A 23571-nucleotide genomic window follows, 5' to 3' on the forward strand; every position below is an offset into this window, starting at 1 on the left:
GCTATAATAAAACTGTAAGTGCAGTCCTTTCAGGGAGTTCCCTGGGCCAATCTAGTGAATTACCAAACCTGAGGGGGTAGTAGAACTGGTCAAAAATGAGTGTGGCCTGGGACACCCAAACTTGTGGCTAATATCTGAAGTGAAGGCAGTATTTTGGAGGATATGCCCCTAACCTGTGAAATTTGGCTTAATTCCAGGTAGTTCGTATCAGAAGTCATTACAAATATTAAGGATGCTCCCAAGGAAATGTCCCAGCCAGATCATGCTATAGTGAATACCAACCAACAACTCAACACTTCCCATCAAACTTTAAGTGTCTCATTCTTTAAAAAAGCCTCAGGGGCACCTGATTGGCTCAGTTGGTAGAGCATGTAACTGGATCTCAGAGTTGTGAGTTCAAGTCCCGCATTAAGTATAGAGATTACTTAAAAAGCACAAAATCTTGGGGCGCCTGGGTGGCGCAGTCGGTTAAGCGTCCGACTTCAGCCAGGTCACGATCTCGCGGTCCGTGAGTTCGAGCCCCGCGTCGGGCTCTGGGCTGATGGCTCAGAGCCTGGAGCCTGTTTCCGATTCTGTGTCTCCCTCTCTCTCTGCCCCTCCCCCGTTCATGCTCTGTCTCTCTCTGTCCCAAAAATAAATAAACGTTGAAAAAAAAAAATTAAAAAAAAAAAAAAAGCACAAAATCTTTAAAATAAATGAATGAATGAATAAATAAATATTAAAAAGCCTTCATAGGCTAAGGATCACCAGACATGTTTGGATGAAACGTAAAAATATTTCAGAAAATGTATCATTGACAACATTTGAGAAATAAAAAAAGAGCTCTTAGAAATTAAAAATATGATGGGGCACCTGGGTAGCTCAGTTGGTTAAGTGTCCCACTCTTGGTTTCAGCTCAGGTCATGATCTCACAGTTCATGAGTTCGACCCCCACATCAGGCTCTTTGATGATGGCATGGAGCCTGCTTGGGATTCAGTCTCTCCCTTTTTCTGCCCCACCCCAGCTCACCCTCTCTCTCTAAATAAATAAACATTTAAAAAAAATTTTTTTAAGAAATTAAAAATATGAAAGAAAATAAAAAAGTCCATAAAGAGTTGAAAATAAAGATGAGTAAATATCTCAAAAAATAAAACAAAAAGACAAAGAGATGGAAAGTAGGACAGTAAATAAAGGAAAATTTGAGAACCAGTTCATAGGGCCCAAATGCTGAACAACAGGATTTCAGGAAGAATGAAAACAATGGGGAGGATGAAATCAAATAAATAATTTAGGAAAAAATATCCCTAAACCGAAGGATGTAAGTTTCAGGATTTAAAGTGCCCACTGAAGCTTCCTTTTCCCTGTCTCCAAAATCATGGCAGGCAGAAATGAGGATGTTCTGAAGATTTTCATCTTCACTACTACCCAGAATTACTTCAGTGTCAGAACCCTGGGACCAGCCACTCATGTACAGCTGTCCTGAAATCAACAATTTTTTGGATGACAGGAACCAAACGTTCTTAGGGTGCCGCAATCCAACATCTAATGTCCTTTTCCAACACAACTGAGTTTGCTGACACAAAAGATAAAATGCTGGTTGTTTTCAAGCTGCAACCTAAAATAATTACCAATCAGAATTTACAAAACAACATTCTTGTTTTATCTGTTAGACTCACCTATAAATTCCCTTTACCAAGCAAGCAGCAAGGCCAGTATTTGCACCAATGTTGTTAAAGGATCAGGAATGGAGAATTTTGATCCCAAATTTCAGAATCTTTTGTGTGATCTAGAAGCTAGGTTGGATATAGTTCTACGAAAATTAGACACTAATTTACCAAATTGAAGTTTAAAAAGATGACACATTAAGTATTCTTACACAAACTGATGAGTTCCAGTTTGGGATAGAACAAGCACGTCATGGAAATAAGCAGATTATTGCAGAAAGAGCCAGTTACTTTAAAGAATTATTTGAAACAACTGCAAGAGTTGTGATTCATAAATAGATATATATCAAGCTTTTGATTAAAGCACTTTAGAATTTAAGTTTCACTAGATTTAGCTCCATCTTAAAATCATTACTTGATGGTTGTAAACAAAATATATCCTTCTTAAGTAGCAGGGTTTACTTAAGGTATATATTTAACATAGATACATCTTAGAAAACCAAACTTTAAAGAAAGTTAAATTCTGATCTCTAGTAAATGTTTTTCTCAAAACATAGTTACTCTTCTGCAAGTAGAGAAAAACAAAAGCCTAATACACTAACAGAAGTTTATCCATGTAAAGGCAGTAAGTTCTTTTGAAAGAATGTTCACTTTATTCAAATTAGCATGTTGAAGTAATCTGAGATATAAAGTCTTAGTTTTATACTTGATTGATTATTCTTTGCTATATCTACAGAGAAGTTAAGTGACCATTTTTAGCAGTTACAAAAAAGTCTATTCTTTTCAAAATAAATATACAGAAATTTTCTATTTGCTCCCAATATTATTTCAACAATACCATTTTTAATGAAGTGTTTGAAATGGTTTTAAACTTTTTTTGCAGCAATGATAAAATGTAAAATAAACCTTGTACTCTGACGGCATCAGTGGTAACTTGAATCAACACAGTAAATGAATGGATATGTAAACTATAACGGGTGATATCTATGTGGCATTAAGGTAACCTCTGTTGGGTAAAGAAATGAATCCACATTTAAAGGAAATTAGGCCGGGGCGCCTGGGTGGCTCAGTCGGTTGAGCGTCCAACTTCAGCTCAGGTAATGATCTCACACTCCATGAATTCGAGCCCCACGTTGGGCTCTGTGCTGACAGCTCAGAGCCTGGAGCCTGCTTCAGATTCTGTGTCTCCCTCTCTCTGCCCCTCCCCTGCTCATGCTCTGTCTCTGTCTCAAAAAAAAAAAATTAATTAAAAAATAATAATAAAGGAAATTAGGCCAAGGGTAAAAATAAATGAAAGACTTTCTGTAATTTTTATTTTTAATTCTGACATTTATGAAATTTATATTTGTGAAGGAACTTGCAGGGTATTTGCATAAAGAAGTAATATATCATTTGGTAGAAAAAGGAAAAAATGGTACGGTAGGTATTAGAGTTATAGCAGTTGAAAAGTCTGAAAACATTTTGACTATATTGCTTAGGTACAATTATGATTACTTTAAGAACAAATGTATTTGTGGGGTCGCCTAGGTGGTTGAGTGTCCAACTTCAGCTCAGGTCATGATCTCACGGTTCGTGAGTTCAAGCCCTGCACTGGGCTCTGTGCTCACAGGTAAGAGCGTGGAGCCTGCTTTGAATTCTATGTCTCCCTCTCTCTCTGCACCCCACCCCCCACTCATGCTCTGGCTGTCTCTCTCTCTCTCACAAAAATTAAAAAATTAAAAAAAAAATTTTTAGAACCATGTATTTTGGTTTTAGGACTTTCATACCTTGGACAGTATATCCTTATTGGAAGTGGCTGACTTGGTGGAGACCTCTTGAGATGTTGTAGATGATGTGTAGCGACAAACAGAGCATGATCATTATCCTGAGTCACAAATGTTCCATCTCTTAGATATAGGTACTAGTAAAAAATAAACATGAAATTTGGGGGGGAAATAAATCAAGTCCAGCACATATGTGAAAGAAATCCAGACCCAGGGACGTCATTCTGAAAAATCTCAGAACAGCATTATGGGACTGTGATAAAGATCTCACAAACTTCCAAAAATAAGTCACATATAAAGGGTGAAGAATCAGGGGCACCTGGGTGGCTCAGTCGGTTAAGCGTCTGACTCTTGGTTTCAGCTCAGGTCATGACCTCACCGTTCATGAGATCATGTCTCATGTCGGGCTCCACACTGGCAATGCGGGGACTGCTTGGTATTCTCTCTCTCCCTGTTTCTGTCCCTCCCCTGCTCATGTGCACTCTCCCTCTCTAAAAATAAATAAATTTTAAAAGGTAAAAAAATCGGAGGGGCACCTGGGTGGATCAGTGGTTAAGCATCAGACTTTAGCTCAGGTCATGATCTCACGGTTTGTGGGTTTGAGCCCCAAGTTGGGCTCTCTGCTGTCAGCTCAGAGCCTGGAGCCTGCTTTGGATTCTGTGTCTCCCTCTCTCTCTGTCCCTCCTCTCTCACACTGTCATATCTCTCTCTGTCTCAAAAATAAATACTAAAAATAAAATAAATTAAAAAAAATTTTTTTTTAATTTTAAAGGATAAAGAATCAGAATAGCATTAAATTCTCAAAAAGAACACTGGAAGCTAAGGGGGCAGTGGGGGGAAGCCTTTAAAATCCAATAGAAAACTATTTCCAAACTAGGACTCTATACTTAGTCAAATTTTCAATTAAACATGAGAGTAGGGGGATAAAAAGACCTTTTCAGATATGCAAGGAATCAAAACTTTGACCTTCCTCGTATCTTTCTGAGGAAACTACAAGAATCAGTTCCCCTAAAATGAGGGAGAAACAATAAAGAGGAAGCCACAGGATTCTAGGCAACAGGAGATCCAACACAAGAGAGAGGTAAAGGGATAATTATGTAGGAAGATCCTAGAATAATTTACCACCACAAGCCTAGAGAAGAAATAGTCCAAACCAGAGATCAGAAGGCTCTAGGAAAGATTTCTTCAAGATAAATAATGTGATAAAATACCTTATGTGTCTGAATATACTGGGGGGAGACTTAGCAACTGTGGGAGAGTTAGGGTAGAAAACTAGGCAAAGAAACAAAAATCAGTACTTACTAATTAATTCTAGAAGGGGGAAATACAGTTATATGTGAAAGGAAAAGTAATAATGTACTACATGGCTCAGTAATGAATACCACTAACACAGTCATAATAATGCAAACATTGAATATTGTTCTAACCAAAATTATGATGGGAAAATGGCAGGATTATAAGAACACGTGTGTGTGAAAACAGCCTGGGGTGGGTGGGATGCAATTTGGGTTGACAAAGAAAGCTGAACCCTCACCCTGCACAGTGGGAAGTTAACAGATAATTTCTATAATTGAAAAGTCAAGAAGCAGCTCATAGAGCATGTTATTTAGAGGTATGGAGGTAATCACCAAATAAATCAGAAAAAATAATTTAAGATGGCTGGCTGTAAGGAATGGGAAGTTTGAGTACTGTTGGGGGTGGGAAAAACTGCCCTTTTTTATTACCAGACTCATAACACATTTTGATTCTTTAAATACATACATGTATAACTAAAAAAAACCCCACTGAAATAGAGAAAATGCCCACACACTCATATACAAAGTGTTCTATCTCTTCTCTCTCTCTTAAGTCTTAAAGGCAAGTGAGACTACGGCAGGCATACAAAACTTAAAACACAGCAGGAAAAAAACAAAACAAAACAAAACAAAACACACCACAGCAGGAAACCAGGATGTGAACAGGTGAATGGCAATAAACCATATTGAAGATACGAGCAAATGCTGCTTCTTAGGAGTTAATAGATGTTATACAATTGACGGTCTATACTGGCACAATCAAGAAAATGTAAATATGAACTAAGTGTTATAATAGTATTACAATTATGTACAACAAGATTTTTTTAGAGATACATATGGAAATATCTAGCAGTGAAATGTCACAATTTCTATAATTTAACTGGTCGTCAAAAATTAGACAAAACAAATTGGTAAAATGTCAATAATTGTTAAATCTAGGCAATAGACATATAGTATTTATCATAGTTTCTATTTGTCAGTATATCTGAAATTTTTCATAGTAAAAAGTCAAGAAAAATTTACTCTGTAAAGACCTACGCATGAAGTGATGAGTTAGATTTCCTTCCATAACTATCTTTAAATGGGAAGAAGTTGAAGAGGAGAAAACGAGGAATAGTCCATGGTTATCTTACCATATCCTGCCATAGAAGCGCCATTCTCAACATCCACTGCGTTCTTATTTTCCTCTGCTAGAGCTTTAACATATCTTTTGCTTAAATCTAGTATTTGTTCACGTAACTTGACACTGCTTTGATGTCTTGGTTGTTGAAAAGTATAGTGCAGTAACATCAATCCCCAAATGAGTCCGAATACAAGCAACAGTAAACTCAATTTCTGGGACATAGTTTTTCTTGAAATTGTAAAAATCATTTCTGATGAAGAAAACAGACTCAAATGAAGAGTGGTAACTGGACGTAAGCCACCAAACAATCAAGACTTTTGAAAGAAAAAAAAAATCTCCTCCTCTAATACTGTGTATTCTTCATCTTCAGCAAGGTTGCCTCCAACTCTCAATTAACTCTGTAAAATTGAAAAGAGAAAAGTTGATTAGTCTTAACCTATACCAGCAACAGAATAGACGATGATAGATTTAAGAGATTCTAAAAGGGGCGCCTAGGTAGCTCAGTCGGTTTAAGTGTCCAACTTCAGCTCAGATCATGATCTCCCAGTTTGTGGGTTGGAGCCCTGCATCAGGCTGACAGCTCAGACAGCCTGCTTCAGATTCTGCGTCTCCCTCTCTCTCTCTGCCCCTCCCCCAACTTGTACGCATGCTCTCTCACTCCCTCTCTCTCAAAAATAAACATGAAGAAAGAAAAAAGAAAATACTCCCTTAAAAAAAAAGGGAGATTCTATAAATCATCGTGATTTGAAACTACATCATTTCTCTGACAACTTTCTCCACCATTATGCAAGCTTTCAAGGCTTTTATCAGTTTCATTTACATTGCTCTTCAAAAATAGAAATAAATGTCCATTAATTGAAATGTCACCATGGTCACAAAATTCTCTGAATGACTTGTCATTTGTAACTAAAACTATGGACATATAATAAGATTTACAGTAGCCTATTCAAATATAGATTACCCAACTGTATAAAAGCTATTCCTCCTCCTCCTCCTCTTCCTTAAAAAAAAAAAAAAAAAAAAAAGGCAGATACCAAAGTGAAAGTTAGAAAATGTGGAAAGGTGAGGGGCGCCTGGGTGGCTCAGTGGGTTGAGTGTCTGACTTCAGCTCAGGTCATAATCTCGCAGTTTGTGAGTTCCAGCCCCGCATCAGGCTCTGTGCTGACAGCTAAGAGCCTGGAGCCTGCTTCGGATTCTGTGTCCCACTTTCTCTGCCCCTTCCCCACTCATGCTCTGTCTCTCAAAGATGAATAGACGTTTAAAAAAAAAAAAAAAGAATTAAAAAAAAAAGAAAAAGAAAATGAGGAAAGGTGAAACCCACAAGAATATGACAATATTTGGAAATGTCACTAGAAAATATTACTAATGGCAAGGAGATCATCCTGAGCATCCGACCTAAGATGAAAAATAAGTTACCATTTCTAAGTTTCTACTTCTAAATTAATGCCAGGCATAATGACAAGTGCTAAAACAGGTTCAAAAATTGACCTATGTTTCCAAATCTGCAATTTTAAATTTTAAATGCTGCAGGAATATAGTTTTATAATTTAAAGAAAAATTGAAAGGTTATATATACTTCAATTTTTTTTTTCAAGAGAGAAAATCCCAAGCAGACTCCACACCATCAGCGTGGAGCTCTACGTGGGGCTCAAACTCACAAACTAGGAGAACGTGCCCTGACCCAAAATCAAGAGTTGGACACTTAAGGGACTGAGCCACCCAAGTGCCCTTGTACTTCAATGAAAAAAAAAAAAAAAAAAAAAAGGTCACAATCATGGAATGTAGAAAGACCTGGAGAGTAATAATGTGTATGAATCACCAAAGTGTCCAGCAAAGAAAACTCTTCAATTATAGCTAATGGAATAAAATTCTTTACATAGAAATACATCTGGAGTCACAGCTTAATGAAAATAATCCTTAAGAACTTTTTTAACTTTCAGCAGTATGGGCAAATAAAACATACCTACTTTAATCCACTTAAATAGGGTCTACTCACATAGGTGAACTAATAAAATCTAGTTTGAGGGTAAGACTAGAATTCAGTAAAGGTAAACTCTGCAGAGCATTTAATTACTTTTGACAGATGTTTACTGAGCCAACACACATCTTAGGCACTATGGCTCTGCCCTAAAATCTTGCTTTCCAGCACAGGTGCTTTCAAAACTTCTTTTAAATAATAAAGAATATCTTTTAATCTTACGTAAAAAATCCAAATACAAAACTCTGTCTCTAGATGTGAGTGTGTTCAGATATGTGTAAAGAGGGGTCTTCTACCCTGGCAATCAACCTGTCCAGTTCAGAAAACTTCCACTGTTTCTTCCTCCTACCCTGACACCCAGTCCCTGATATACGTCTAATAAATTCTGGGCCTCCAAAGTTTGCCGAACACCCATCTACTCTTGTTGAAATGTGCCCATCCTGCCAAGCCTCACTACAAGCATCACTACACCACTCACTGGGCATACTAATTACTATAAGAAAGTAAAAACCGCATTAAAAATTAGAAATTGACTCCTTTTCAAATTTTCTTCTATTTCTGCCTATTTCTTTAGTTATCATACAAAGAATAAATAAATCTCTTCAGATCTTACTGAAACATCACTATTAATATCAATACTGGATTACTAAACATTGCTTAGCAAAGTCAATTAAATGTAACCCTATGTTTTTTCTACAGAAATTTTACATTTGAGATTAGGAAGTGGAAGTTCTGGATTCCCCAGCAAAATTTTAAAAGAATATTCTTCACACATCTATTAAATATATTATTCCTTAGAGATTTTTCTTCACTGGTTCAGATGTCTTTTTAAGTCTGATCTGTGTGCCACGTTATCTGACCTACCACCAGCAGAGGACCAAGCAGGTCCTTCTGAAGCAGTCACAATAGGGTTCTAAAGATGGCATGGTAACAAAATCAGAAAAGTGACATCACTGGAGAATTAAGAGCATAGACTCCTAGGTATTTTGGCAAATGAAGGTTAAAATGACAGCCTGGAAAGTTTCAGGTCACTATACATCTCTAAGGCCAAAACGGAAGATACCCAAATCCAGAGGCAAAGAGGGTATTTCAGTTAAATAACAGCAACAGCCTTGCTACAATCACTTACTTTGTACCAGATTCTGCTTTAACTAAATCTTCACAACTCCTACACTAAGAATGTTTTCACTTAGCAGGTGAAAAAAACTGAGGCAAAGAGAAGTTAAATAATTTGTCCAAGGTCATACAACTGGATAGAGATAAGATGGTAGAGATAAGATTCAAAGCTCAGGCTCTGAACCTCTGCCCCTCTTTTGCAGGAATGGCAATAAAATAGTAACAGCAGAAACTGCAGCCATGAACAACTACTGAGTTCTTATAAAGTAAATACTTCACAAGGGCTATTTCATTCATTATCTGCAATAACCTCAAAAGAAAGTTGTTATTCTCCCATTAAATATGATCACATTAAAGCTTAGAGAGGTGGTTAACCTAAGATTTTTACACAGGCAACTCACCTTGCCTGAACTTTGGCAAGAGCTCCAAGTTCAGAATGTATACCTCCATTCGGGGTCTGTCCTTTCCTTTATTTTATTTTATTTTTTTTAATTTTTTTTTTCAACGTTTATTTATTTTTGGGACAGAGAGAGACAGAGCATGAACAGGGGAGGGGCAGAGAGAGAGGGAGACACAGAATCGGAAACAGGCTCCAGGCTCCAAGCCATCAGCCCAGAGCCCGACGCGGGGCTCGAACTCGCGGGGCTCGAACTCACGGACCACGAGATCATGACCTGGCTGAAGTAGGACGCTCAACCGACTGCGCCACCCAGGCGCCCCATGTCCTTTCCTTTAAAAGAGGTCCTTAAACTCAGCCCTATTAGAACTCCTAAGTTTTACGGAACTCCAGTAAAATGACAAATCACAGGACTGTAAAAACATTAGGCAGAGAACAGGAGATTGGCAGAAGAAGGAGGGGTTGAAAGTCAAACACAGGGAGTCTAATCTCTAAGAGATAAAGTCCTTCCGATTAGGTACAGGCTGAACAATGAAAGCTGCACACCACCACGAACTTTGACTAAAGGATGAGTGGCAGTACCAACACCAGACACAGAGAGAAAACACACTGATGGTGGACAAGACAGAACATTAGCTAAGGAGAATATGCCCCCAAAGTAATAAATCCTAAAGAAAAAGAAAACCTAGTCTAAACCTAGTGTTTCTCAGTATGGCAGGCCCAAAGACAAATAAAGAGCCCCTTATTCCTCCATATTAACTGTATACCATCTGACTATTAAATTCAGAGAAGCCTACTAGGAAGGTCTTCATAGCCTTGACTCTCCTTAGAAGGTGTCTGGCTCATTACTGCCCTCAACAAAATTAAAGCACACCATCTCAGAGGGAAGTCAAGAAGCTTTATAGGGACTACTACACTAAATTCTTCATATGCTTTATAACTTGCTTGTGTTTGTTACGTGTTTTTCTTTCTTTAAGTTTATTTATTTATTTGAGAGAATGAGAGTGAAGGAGAGGCAGAGGGAGAGGGAGAGAGAGAATCCCTAGCAGGCTCTGCACTGTCAGCACAGAGCCCGATATGGGGCTCAAACCCAAGAACCGTGAGATCATGACCTGAGCCAAAGTCAGATGCATAACATGCATAACTGACTCGGCCACTGAAGCGCCCCTGTTACACATTTCTCTATCTTGATAAGAAGTTAAACATTTAACATAAAAAGGGTTTGTTTTTGAGAACCGCAAAGAGGTGAGAAGTTAGGAACTGTTAATCCCACTCGACACTAGGGAACTAAAGAAGGACACCAAGGAGTGTGGGAGCTACTAGGGAAAAAAGATACCCTGGAGCCTTCTCCAAGTAAAAAAGATGGCTGGGAGCCAGCTTATACCTGACAAACTGACAAATGGCTGAGTAGTTCAAAGGCACAAGAGGATTCTCTGAAACTAGCCAAGAAGGCCTGAAAGCTATTCTAAGGGTTCATTTCCATAAGTAATTCCAAGCAAGCCCAGCAGAGGTGACTAAGATTCCCAAAAGGATACAATTATGCCTTTGCTCTCTCCTCAGTATGCTATACATTAAAAGCACCTGGAGAGTTTTAAAAATATCCCCATGCCAGGTCACACCCCATACCAATTAAATTAGAATGTCTAGGAGGTGGGAACCACACATCCATTTTTGTTTTTTAAAGAGCCCTAAATTATTCCAATGTGCATCAAAGTCTGGGAACCACTCTCCAAATCTCAAGTTTCTTCATGAAGCAGCAATGAGAGCTACACTCATTGTAGCTCTAGGACCACTCATTGTAGGACCACTAAATTCAATGTTACAAGTCAGTTCATCAGGTGTAACAGAGGCTGCTTACTTGGACCTACCTATAATGATCCTAAAGAGGAAGCGGTAAGGGGGAGAAAAAACAGGTATCTTTGTTGTAACCCAAGTCACTCCTGCCAGGGCAAGCTAAGTCCTATATTTACTAGACGAGGCAGAGGTGGACTGAAGAGAAAATAACTTCTATCAGTACCACTTTAGTCCCTATGATCAACAGGAATATACTGTTCTGTTCCCTGAAAGATATTTTTTGTGATGCCATATAGAAAGAAAAAAGCAGACAAGAAGACTTTAGTTGTTTCGCAACTAAAGGTAATTTACTTTAGTAGTTCTAAAGAGAAATTATTCTTAGACTCAATCTTCAGGAAAGAAAAAGGAAAAAAAGGGAAGGGTTTAAGATCTCCTGTCTGGGCAATGTTCAAAGCTGCAAGTGACTAAGGAACTTGCATTCTGAACATCCCCTATGTTTCTCTAGGTTTCACATAAGGATCCAGCTCCTGGAAGGCTACCTAAGTCACGATGGAGATAATTACTAGACCTAAAAGGCCTACATTGTCACTAAGAACCTATGGCTACCATCTAGCACAGTATTTATTAGAGTCCTTTCTCAACCAAAATAGTATATACTCTAAAAACTTTGAATCCCAAATTCTAGGCCACCATGTTAACTGTCTACCAATGACTAAAAGTCAAATGTCATATTTGGCCCAAATAGTTTTTAAAGGAAAAAAAAAAATCATCACCTTCATCATTATTTTGACCTAAGACAGACTCAATAGTTTTAGTATTCCCAGGGGAAAGTTCTTGCCCCACTGCAGAAATTACAAAAGGCCCAAAAGCAGAAGAATGAAGGAGAGGAGACATATTTAAAATGAAATATCTGTAGAGCACTGTATATGAAGAGGGAGCAGAGTGTGGTCCAGATATCACCTCTCCAACTAGATTCCTGCAGCTCTTTCTCGAGTGGGTTCCCAGATTCCTCTCCAACCCCACTTCAGGCCACTGTCCTCAGAGCAGCCAAAATGTTCTTTTAAAAACAAGTCATGGGGGCGCCTGGGTGGCGCAGTCGGTTAAGTGTCCGACTTCAGCCAGGTCACGATCTCGCGGTCCATGAGTTCGAGCCCCGCGTCGGGCTCTGGGCTGATGGCTCAGAGCCTGGAGCCTGTTTCCGATTCTGTGTCTCCCTCTCTCTCTGCCCCTCCCCCGTTCATGCTCTGTCTCTCTCTGTCCCAAAAAATAAATAAATGTTGAAAAAAAAATTTTAAAAAAAAATAAATAAATTAAAAAAATAAAAAATAAAAACAAGTCATGACTTGAATAGTCACAATTTGAATGGTTCTCAAAGGAGATATGCAAATGAACAATAAGCACATGGAAAGATGCCCAAATCTCTAATCACTAAGGAAATGCAAATTAAAACCACAATCAGATACCACTTCATACCCATTATTAAGATTATATGAAAGGCATCAGAGTATACCACCCCAAAATATGCCACATTGGTTTAAGGATTATTTTGAAGTGAAGATGACTAAGAAACAGCAGATGCAGGAAGGGTTCCATGCCCTTCACTCCCCCTTTCTTCCTAAAAGCAAGACATGGATTTCCCACCAGAAATGTGAGAACATTCTTACCAAGGGAGACAGGGAGTTGAGGCCGAGATGAATCTGTACAAACACATCTTAAACAACCCTTGTCTTCAGTTAGTTTCCCCCATATATTTACCTTCTCACAATTTACTACTTCTAGAAGCTAAAACTCCTTTTCCTTTGTCTTGTCAGATCTCCACAATTTATGGTTCTTTGGCTAAATGATACATAAGCTCTCTCAGGCCTAACCGCTTCTTTAGAGTTTTCATTTCATTTCTGTGATGCTCTCATTTGCATATGAAATAAACCTTTTCTTCCTGTTAATCTGTCTTTTGTCAGTTTAATTTGCAGAGCCCTGGATACTGAACCTAAGAAGGTAGGGTAAAAAGAGTTTTCTTTCCCTATAACAATTACTAAAACACACACACACACACACACACACACACACACACACACACACACACATTAGTAGCTGTGGAGAAATTGGAACCCTTGTGCACTGCTAGTGGGAATGAAAAATGGTGCAGCCACTGTGGGAAACAGTGTGTCAGTTCCTCAAAAAAATTAAACACAAAATTACCATATAAGCCAGCAATACCACTTCTGGGGATAATCACAAAAGATTTGAAAGCAGGGACTCATAGATACCCGTGCACCTATGTTCACTGTAGCATTATTCAACAATAGCCAAAAGGTGGAAATAACGCAAGTATTCAACAAATGAACAAATAAACAAAATGTGGTATATACATACAATGGAATAGTACTCAGATTTAAATGGGAATAAAATTCTGATACAAGCTTCAACATGGATGAACCTTCAAGACATCATAGGAAGGGGCACCTGGCTGGCTCAGTGGGTGGAGCATACAACTCTTGGTCATGAGTTCAAGCCCTGCATTGGGCATGGAGCCTACTTTAAAAAAATAATAATAATAATAAAAATTAAAAAATAAGTTAATAAACCAGACACAAAAGGACAAATATTGCATGATTTCACTTATGATAGGTACTTAGAACAGTTAGATACATAGAAACAGAAAGTAGAATGGTAGTTAACAGAGGCTGAGGGAAAGGAGGAGGGTGGATAGGAGAATGGAGAGTTATGGTTTAAAGTTTAAGGTATAGGGGCGCCTGGGTGGTTCAGTCGGTTAGCGTCAGACTTCAGCTGGGATCATGATCTTGCGGTTTGTGAGTTCGAGCCCCGCATCGGGCTCTGTGCTGTCAGTTCGGAGCCTGGAGCCTGCTTCGGATTCTGTGTCTCTCCCTCTCTCTGCCCCTCCCATGCTCTTGCTCTGTTTCTTGGTCTTTCAATAATAAATAAACATTAAAAAAATCTTTTTTAAATAAATAAAGTTTAAGGTATAGAGTTTTACTTTGGGATGATGAAAAAGTTCTGGAGATGTATAATGGTGATGGTTGCACAACACTGTGAATGCATTCGATGCCCCCGAACTGTACACCTAAAAACGGTACATTTCATGTTACATATTTTTTACCACACACACACGCGCACACACACACACACAAAATCGTATCACATCACTCCCGTTTAAAACCCCTTCAACAATTTCCCACTGCACTTAGAATAAAATTAAAACTCTTTACATCAGGCCACAAGGCCCTGCAAAATCTGACTTCTGCCCTTATCTCTTGTGTACTAATCACACACCACTTTCACCTTGCCTGCTGTGCTACAGTCACACTAGGCAAGACTAACCAAATTCTTTCTAACCTCAGGGTCTATATACAACTACTCTTCACCTGCTTGGAATGCTCTCCCAGCCAGCTTGTTCCTTTTCATCTTTCAGTATTTAGCTCAAATGTCGCCTCTTCAAAAAGTAACACTCCCACTCCTGCCCCACCTCCAGCCTCAAGGTACGCCATATGAAACTACATATTCTATCTTTAAAACCTTGAGCAAGTTATTTTATCTCCCTAGACCCTGATGTCCTCATTTATGTAATGGGGACAACAGTAATTACCTAATATTAATAAAGATAAATGGCACCCCATACGACTCAATATACACTAACATTTATTAGAGTCAGGCACTACTGCAGCAATGCCACTAATTCTTGATAATCTGAGTAATGTGAGTTAATACAGGAGATGTTTTACTAAACCCAAATAAAACTCCTCTGATTAGCTCTCATGGCCCTCCATAATCCAGTCCCCAAAGGCAAATTTATTTCCCATTAGTCAAAAAAATATTTCCCCCAATCAAGCCACTATTCTCACTGTCTCATACAATAATAATAATACCTTACATTTATATGTATTTTTATTTATGAAACATGCTTCCTTATATCCTCTCATTCCGTAAGTTAGCAGCTATCAGAGAGGCTGCAGGCTTGAACAAGTTTCCACTCAGAATTTGTGGACAACATGAAATACTTCATTGATACTAGTCCCTGAAGAACTATCCAGTCCTAAAAGATGGCATAATCGCATACTGTTGGTGGCAAGAGTTCATCTTCTAAATAGCCTAAAATGAGACTAGAGTATCTGTTTAAATGCTTAGCCAGAAGGATTTCAAATCCTCCACCTTATTGTAGTCCATGCTGATCTTTTTTCTTTTTTTAAGTAGGCTCCACAGCCAATATGGAGCCCAATGCAAGGCTTGAACTCAGAACCCTAAGACCTGAACTGAGATCAAAAGTCAGTCACTTAACTGAGCAACCCAGGTGGCCCTAAGCTGATCTTCTTCTAACTCTCACAGCATATTACTTTATATCAGCTGATTCTATACATCACATCTTCTCATCCAGTCATGACCCTTGTCCCATCAATCCCAGGTTCCTAAGGACAAGAGTAACAGGTCCCCCACTGCTGCCACAACTCCCAGAGCCCAAGGAACAATCAGTAGAACTACTCTATAATTTACTTAAAGCCCATCCCTGAGCCCAACCCCACCTTCTCCCAAGCAGCAATGTGACCTCTCTGCAGTGTTTTTGGTGGGTAAAGGGGCAGAAAAGATGGAAGTTTTGAGATAAAATTGAAGTATCTTCAATTATCCATTTGGGCACTGGAAGGACTTGAGAAGAAATCTAACCTAATCCCCTGATATTTCACATGAAATAAAACCCAGGGATGTGAAGTATCTTACCTAAAATGAGACAATTAGTGGCAGAAACTGTATTGGTCTATAACACAGGTCCTGACTTACTATTTAGGTTTTCTCTATACCACACTACTTTCTTTACCTCCACTAGGAAGGCTAGGTTTGTAAATACTGAATGAATTATAACATTAAATGAAAGCCTGTTCTCTGTTCTCATGGCATTTAGGACAATGATCCTAAAATTCTGAAATTTTACTTAAATCTGAAATAACTACTCATTAAATTATCAAGTAGGCACATTAAAGTTTCAAATACACCTCATTTCCATAACTCAAAGTATTACAAAGTTGCTACAACACAAATTTAGGAGGGGCACCTGGGTGGCTCAGTTGGTTAAACCTAACTCTTGATTCTGGCTCAGGTCATGATCTCATGGTTTGTGAGATGGAGCCCCGCAACAGTTAGTCTCTTTCATCTCTGTCCCTCCCCCAACTAATGCCATGTGTGCTCTCTCTCAAAATAAATACATAAACATTAAAAAAAAAAAAAAAAAGGATTTAAGAAGTCTTAAAGCTTAGGTTTTTTTACATAAGCAAACAACAATGGAAAAATATATGAAGTAAAGCACAGATAAATATAAGGTCTTCTGGATGGAGACACCTTCACAATGACCAGCCAAGCACTGATAGGAAAAAACATTTTTCCAGAAAAAAGAATTTGGGGGAGAGGAAGGCTGCATAAAGGTGTAGGCTCAAACACAACTTTTGCTATATGAAGTTTCATTTAAAGCATGAAAGAACTGGGGTACCTGGGTAGCTCATCAGCTAGGCATCTGACTTCGGCTCAGGTCATGATCTCACAGCTCGGCTTGTGAATTTGAGCCCCTGTCGGGCTGGGCTCTGCACTGACATCTCAGAGCCTAGAGTCTGCTTAGGATTCTGTGTCTCCCTCTCTCTCTCTGCCCCTTCCCCGCTCACACTCTGTCTCTCCTTCAAAAATAAATAAACATTAAAAAAAATGTTTTTAATAAAATAAAGCATGAAAGAACTTGCTTGGTTTATTCATTCATTTGCTCACTTATTTATTCACATTTATTGAAGTACCTACTATGTGCCAGAAACTGGAGATGTGAAAGGTGAAACAAGACGGGATTCTTTTTCTTCTGGAGATTACGTTTTAGTTGGAGTGAGACAATAAACAAACACAGAAACAAGTTAAATTCAGCTTGTCACAAACTGCTATGGAGAAAATAAACAGGGTGATGTGAGGATATATGAGGAGTCTATGTGAAGTATCAGGTCAAGAAAGCCCCATTAAGGAGGTCTCATCTGAGAAAGAAGAGGAAGTAGACTCTGGTTCCAATTTCCTTCCAACGAAAACCTTTAGAATTCTTTTCTGACCAGAATCTTGGGAGCAGGCAGTAAATTCCTTAATCTTAGCCTCCTCAGTACAAACAAATGAGAATGGGAGGGATCCTAGTCCCCAGCACGGAATGGTTTGGTTTGGAGAAATCATCCAACGTGAACAGAAGGAAACCCACAAGCAAAGAAAGTTCAGTGTTCTCCTTTCTTATAAGAATGGCAGTTCCACTGTTTGGTAATATACAGTAATAGTAATAATCTGATATGGCGATCTTTGCACAAAAAAATATATCCCCATTGGCATTTTCTAATATATGAAGGGGGCAATGTGGTAAGATGGGGTACGGAATACAGTCTAGGTAGCAATCTACTAGTGTATTAAGTTACAATTGTTATTAAGCATTTTAAATACAAATTTTCAAACTCTAAAATATTCCTTGTTAAAGGGCATAAAGGTAGAAAAAGAAAAACATAGGGAAACTTTTTTCTTAGTTTTCACATTTATTACAGGCCTTGATGTCTCTACTCCAATGCACAAGATCTTTGGAGATTTGGAGATCTGTAAGTCTCCAAAGATCTGTTCAAAGTTCTATTATTCCATTTACCAAATAACAAACATGTAAACAAGTAGATATTAAGCAATTTTTTAGTGGTTTCTCCCTAGCCAGGGACCTAAAGACAAATATATTAGTCCAAATTATTACTATGGTAAAGACAGAGGATCAATGAGTATTGAAACTATAACACTGTCATTTTAAGGAAAAGGAAAGTGAAGCATAAAGAGGACTGATGATTACCCAATGGCAAACAAATGGGGGGAAATTAGACAAACTCTCAACCCAGGACCCCCGTGTTTTTCAAAAGCAAGGAACAAAACTCAACAGTTTGCAAATGGCGCTTCAAAAAAAAAAAAAAAAAAAAGAAAAAAAAAGATAAAATAGAAGCCATCAAAGTAGACTGTATCCACTGCAGATTTTTGTTTTACATCAGTTTTCTTTCCGTTATATACCTATTTTTTTTCATACACAGACACACGCATGCACACACACACAGTTTATTTATGGAGTCTTGACATAAAAAAGATCTCTTGCTATGGGTTGCAGTCAAAAATTTTCAAAACACTTTATTTCACACTACCTGTCTTAAATACTTGCTTCTATTTCTTATATAAACACTGCAATAGCAACATTAAAAACCATTAATGGATGGTAATCCTACCTAAAAAAAATCTGCCCTTCAAATACGGTTTTTGCATTTACTCAGTGCTCTTGCTTTTTGCACTCTTTATGACTAGAGCTCAAGTAACCATCAACAGCAATAGTAGCAACCAGCAAGCAGAGAAGCTCTCACTCAGCTAAAGGTGCTATGAGAGGAAAAGAGAGGATAAAATAGGCAGAGAGAGAAAAAATAGGACCTGAAGTCCCTGGGTGGGGAAAAACACATATTTTGGAACAATGCTGGGAGTGTCTGACCAGAGCAAGCCACCCCCCCCCCCACCCGCTTAACATCTCTCTTAAGAATGTAACAGACACCACCTACTCCCCTCAGGTTTCCCTCAAGAATTTGACAAAAGACCATAAAACCTACGACCCACAAGGAAAGATTTGGCCACAGACCACCCCTCATACAATGGAAACAAGGCAATCAGGAATGGACAACCCAGCACCTAGAATTGTTCAGCCAATAAGGGTGGAGCTTGAGAGGATCAAGGGGGAAGAGGGTGGGGGGCGGCGACCAGAACCTTAGAAAACAAGGACCCTTGCCTACTGTCGGTGGGCATTCACTTCAAATGCCCCCTCTCTGTAAGAGAGCTTTCCTACTACTCTTACTTTCTAATTTTATACTCTAATAAACTTTTGCCCGCTGCTCATTTTGTGTCCACCTCTTCTTTCTTCAAAGTGGTGAGACAATGAACCCCAGGTAGTTAGGTAAAAAATCCTGCGACGGTGCCACAAGAATCAGTGCCTATTAGTCTCCTAAGGAATTTACAGTTAGAGAAGCACATATTCTTTACAAAAAGACATGGTGTGTTTACCAGAACTCAGAGGTTCAGACAATTCCCTCCAAAAAAAACTCAGAAATAAGTCCTCCATAGACTTGACCTCAGAATATAACTTTAGGGGGAAAGGCCCATTCTTAAAATATTTTTTCTACATAATATTGCCAGAGGCTAATATCTAGGGAAAAACATTAACATAGGACACAGCCATCCACTACTAATTAGGTCTAAAATTTTAAATGAGAACTGCCTTGGGGCACCTGGCTGGCTCAGAGGAGCATGCAACTTTTGATCTTGGGATCTTGAGTTTGAGCCCCACATTGGGTGTAGAGATTAGTTTAAAAAAATAAATTATTTTTAAAAATAATAAAATAAAATAAAATGTGGACTGCCTTGAGAGAAGCTACACTAAAATTCCAGGTGAGATATAGAAACATATCTCAAGATATCAGATTGTTTTTGGATGGCATATTTGGGATTAAAGAGAGAAGACAATAGCTCTGAAGAGTACAAAGATAAAAGAAAATGGGTAAAGTAATTCAAGGTTAAGAAGAGCAAACGTTAGGGCAAAAGGGAAACTACTCAATCACTATGCCATAGCAAAAGTTTAATCTAAAATATATTAGGCAGTGCCATATATTTCAGTCACCTGCCCACAGCCTCAGCCAATCATGCTTTGTGCCACATGAGCCCACATCCCCTTCCACAGCTAACTAGACTACCACTGGGCACCTTTGCTTGAGGCTTTGGGGGAAAAAAACCCCTAGGAAAACAAGGATGTTAGGAATGGAAGCAAAAAGGAAAAGAATTCACAAAAAGAAACAATGATGTTGGATCAGAATTGACAAACTAGAGTTAAAAAGAAATAGGCATAATAAGTAAACAGGCAATGAGTAAAATAAAAGACACACAGTAGAGTGGAAGAGAACTAAGCATGTCAAAAGTGTAAACAACACATGGGCAGTTCATGAAAGAATGAACTCGTCAATAGAGATTATTATTTGTGGCAGCTTTCTAGTTCCTACATGTGTATTCCTCAAGCTGGGGCGGGGAGGCAGGGGGAAGGCAGGGAGTGGACCCTAAGACACAAATATATGACTAAAAGAGCTTATACTAATTTGTTCCATGCTAAAAAGAACATCTAAAAATCTTTTTCATTTAAAGTCTGGAATCAGAACAATTCACTATGTTAGGCATGAGGAAAATGAGGAAGACAAAGGAATATAAGGTTATACAGATCGTGCCAGAGCTAGGACAAAAAATAAGGTCTCCTATTTCCTTAGTCCATTACTCTCTGTCCTACACTGCACTAACGCCAACATAAACACTTTTTTTTTTCAAAATGAGTATTTTTGCCACATATTTTTAAATGACTCAGAAATCTTTATATACATATGTCCTGTCCCACAGTTTAAGTTTTCCCTTTACTTACTCTCTAGCTCTCTGTTATCCTTATGAAGTACATTCATTAGATTTCTCCTTCTTGAATTTTTTAAAATGCATCAGTCGCTAAAGACATGACACAGAAAATTTATCAGGCCCTACTAGCTTTTCTCTCGCTATAACCGTACATTCAAAAACAGCATTCCTCGAGGCATATTACTTCACATATCACACAAAAGTGTTTGAACCCAAACTAGTACAGAACATTTTCTTTTCTTTTTTTAATGTTTATTCATTTATTTTTGAATCAGAGTGAGCAAACAGGGAAGGGGCAGAAAGCGAGAGGGAAAGACAGAATCACACGCAGGCTCTGCACTCGAACTCACAAACTACAGGATCATGACCTGAGCTGAAATCCAGAGTTGGCCTCTTAACCCACTGTGTCACCCAGATGCCCCAAAATAGACATTTTCAATGAAAAAAAAAAAAATCAACTAAGGACCATAAACATTTCCTTAAAGAAAAACTCATCGCCAATGTTAGTAAGTAGCAGGAGAGAACAGTGCAAGAACCAAACCTATAGAGGGACTAATGTGAAACGTTCCAAATCCCTCTTTATGAATTTTACTGCACTCATTCAAGATGTTCTGCGAAGGAAACTGCCACTTGCAAACAAAATTCCCTAAGGGGGAAAATTACTAACCAGTGGGAAAGTGTAGAGAGAGAGGTGGAAAAAAGTTGACGTAGGGTAAAGGTGGTGAAGCCCCACGTCAGGACTGCAGAACACCCAGATGCTTACCCTGCTGAAACAAACACTTAAGCTCCTCTAAAGAGTCTCCCAAAGGACACAGCTGGGGGGGGGGGGGGGTGCGCGGGGAGGGGATGGTGAATAAGTCCTTGTATCTCCAGAGCTGATCCACAGAAAAGCAGAGTCATCAATTTCCTAAGAACATTCTCAGCCATCTTAAAACAGTGGCAATGAAGAAGCCAGCGTATTTTAAAGAATACCTTGCTTAGGTTTAAGGTGAACAAAGTATAAAGTGAAGAACACACAATCTAGGGTACAAATGATTAAACAAAGAAAAGCACAAAACTCATAAATCCAGAGGCCACTTCAGTGTAACTAATGCAAGTATCATATTCAAAGGACTTTTTCGTCATATGAATTAATGGCGTTGTAAGCATTATTATTTTTTTATTCCAACAACTTAAAGGTGTGTTTTGTTATCTCCATTTGACTGCCGAGAAACCTTTAATTAACCAAGGTCACAAAGCCAGGCAGTGACTCGATCAGGATGGAAATCCGGGTTGTCTGAGCCACTCTTAGAACCGCTTTCGAGTACAAGTCACAGTCAACACGGCAGTTTAAGTTCATCCTTACCAGTCACCCAGCTGCTGAGTTTGAAGAGGGGGTAAAAAAGGGGCATTTGACTTTCTCCCTCAAAGTAGAACACAGCTGAGCTGTCAAAAGCAGAAAAAGAAGTGAGTGCGGCTGCCCCGCGGACGCTCCATCCCTGCACCAGGTCCATCGCTCCCCCGCGCCAGTGGCCACGGGACCGAGCCCGCCCCGCTCAGATCAAGCAGCCTGAGCCCCGCTCGGTTCTGCGCCCGGGGCCGACGGGGCCACAGCTGTCAGACCCGGAGGGACAGGGACAAAGAGCCTCCACAGCCGCGGGCTACCGGCCGATCCCGAGCCTGGTCTCTGCGGACACCTGGGGCAGCGGCCCGGGTGGGGCGGGGGGTGGGGGGCTGGGGGGGTAAGGACGGGACAAGGCGAAGGAGGAGCGGCCGCCGGGCCTGAGGGGAATACCGTAAAGGCGCGCGCCGGGCGAACGGAGACGTCTCCACACACCCTCCACCTTCTCTCTCGCCCCTTCCCCATTACCTTGCCAGTGGGCTTCTTGTCAGTGTCGCCGGCCGCCAACAGGCTCCCGAGCCCGGGCGGCGCAGCGAAAGTCGATTAGCAGGCGTCAGCTGCGTCCCGTGCTCACGAAGCAGCCTCGAGGTCGGGATGGAGAAAGGCCGAGATTGAGAATCAGGGACAAGGTGGTTCCCAGCTTGTGGAGATTCTACTCTTCTCGTCCCTCGCAGTCCGCTTCCGCTCCGCCTCCCGGCCCGTCCTGGCCCTTCCCCCACTTCGGAGACCAGCCGATTGCGGCGCGCTGTATTATGGGGGATGTAGTCCCGGAACGCGGAAGAGGCGGCACGTGCTTGTAGCCCAACTGCACCTACTCCTGGGGCAGCACGACGCCGTTGCGTGGCAACCAGAGGAAGCGGCCGGCTTCTTCTCCAGGATTGGAAGATGAGCTTACGAGAGGCAGACGCTCTGCCTTAACTCACTGCAGGAGATGAACCGAGAGTGTGGGCGTCTTAACGCCCGACCCTCCCCAGGAAACTAATGATTCCAAGGCTGTGAGCTGGAGGCAAAGGGGCTTACTAGTGATTAAAACGGTGCTGCAGGCAAGAATGCCTGTTTTTGCCCCTGAATGTCCTTAGTGGTGTAAGGCAAGAAAAACGAAAAGACTAACCATTAAATAAAAAGAAACAAATTGTTATTATTCACAGATGATGTAATTATTATGTATGTGGCAAATCCAAAAGAATCCACAGATAAATTGTTACAATTAATGAGTTAAACAGATTAATTTAAAAATCATATTTTAAAAAAATCAATATTTCTATAGTCCAAGGAAAAAGAGAATTAATTTTTTTTTTTTTTTTTTTTTTAAGATACTGCTTAAAATAGAGCATCTGGGTGGCTCAGTAGTAGATTAAGCATGGGGCTCTTGATTTTGGCTCTGGTCATGATCTCATGGTGGTGAGCTCCAGCCCCACATAGAGCTTCCGTGCTGGGCGTGGAGCCTGCTTAAGAGTCTCTCTTTCCCTCTCCCCCACCTCCCACTCACTCACTCTTTCTCTTTTTTTCTCAAAAAAAAAAAAAAGATACTACTTGTAATAGTTTCAAATTAAATATCAAGCACCTAGGAATAAATCAAAGAAGTGCAAGATATATATGAAGAAAACATTTTAAAAAA

The 23571-nt window shown here is 39.6% G+C and overlaps 1 protein-coding gene across 3 annotated transcripts in view; it reads right to left on the minus strand.

The window, feature by feature from the left end:
* Positions 1 to 22670, minus strand: part of CCDC126 (coiled-coil domain containing 126) — a 41038-nt gene extending 18368 nt beyond the window's left edge. The window contains exons 1-3 of one of the 3 annotated variants that reach the window (XM_086694321.1): positions 22422 to 22670; positions 21918 to 21997; positions 5836 to 6223 (exon numbers count right to left, since the gene is read on the minus strand). In XM_086694321.1, coding sequence (XP_086550447.1) covers positions 5836 to 6073 — 238 coding nt within the window. In that variant the 5' untranslated portion in view covers positions 6074 to 6223; positions 21918 to 21997; positions 22422 to 22670. Of the gene's footprint in view, positions 1 to 5835; positions 6224 to 8667; positions 8686 to 21917; positions 21998 to 22421 lie in introns of those variants that run through there. The other 2 variants (XM_025929981.2, XM_086694322.1) reach the window with 2 other exon arrangements.
* Between the last annotated feature and the right edge of the window lie 901 nt (positions 22671 to 23571).

This window comes from Puma concolor, chromosome A2 (genome assembly GCF_028749965.1).
Source record: "Puma concolor isolate L17-30 chromosome A2, mPumCon1.1.hap2, whole genome shotgun sequence".
Taxonomy (NCBI): domain Eukaryota; kingdom Metazoa; phylum Chordata; class Mammalia; order Carnivora; family Felidae; genus Puma; species Puma concolor.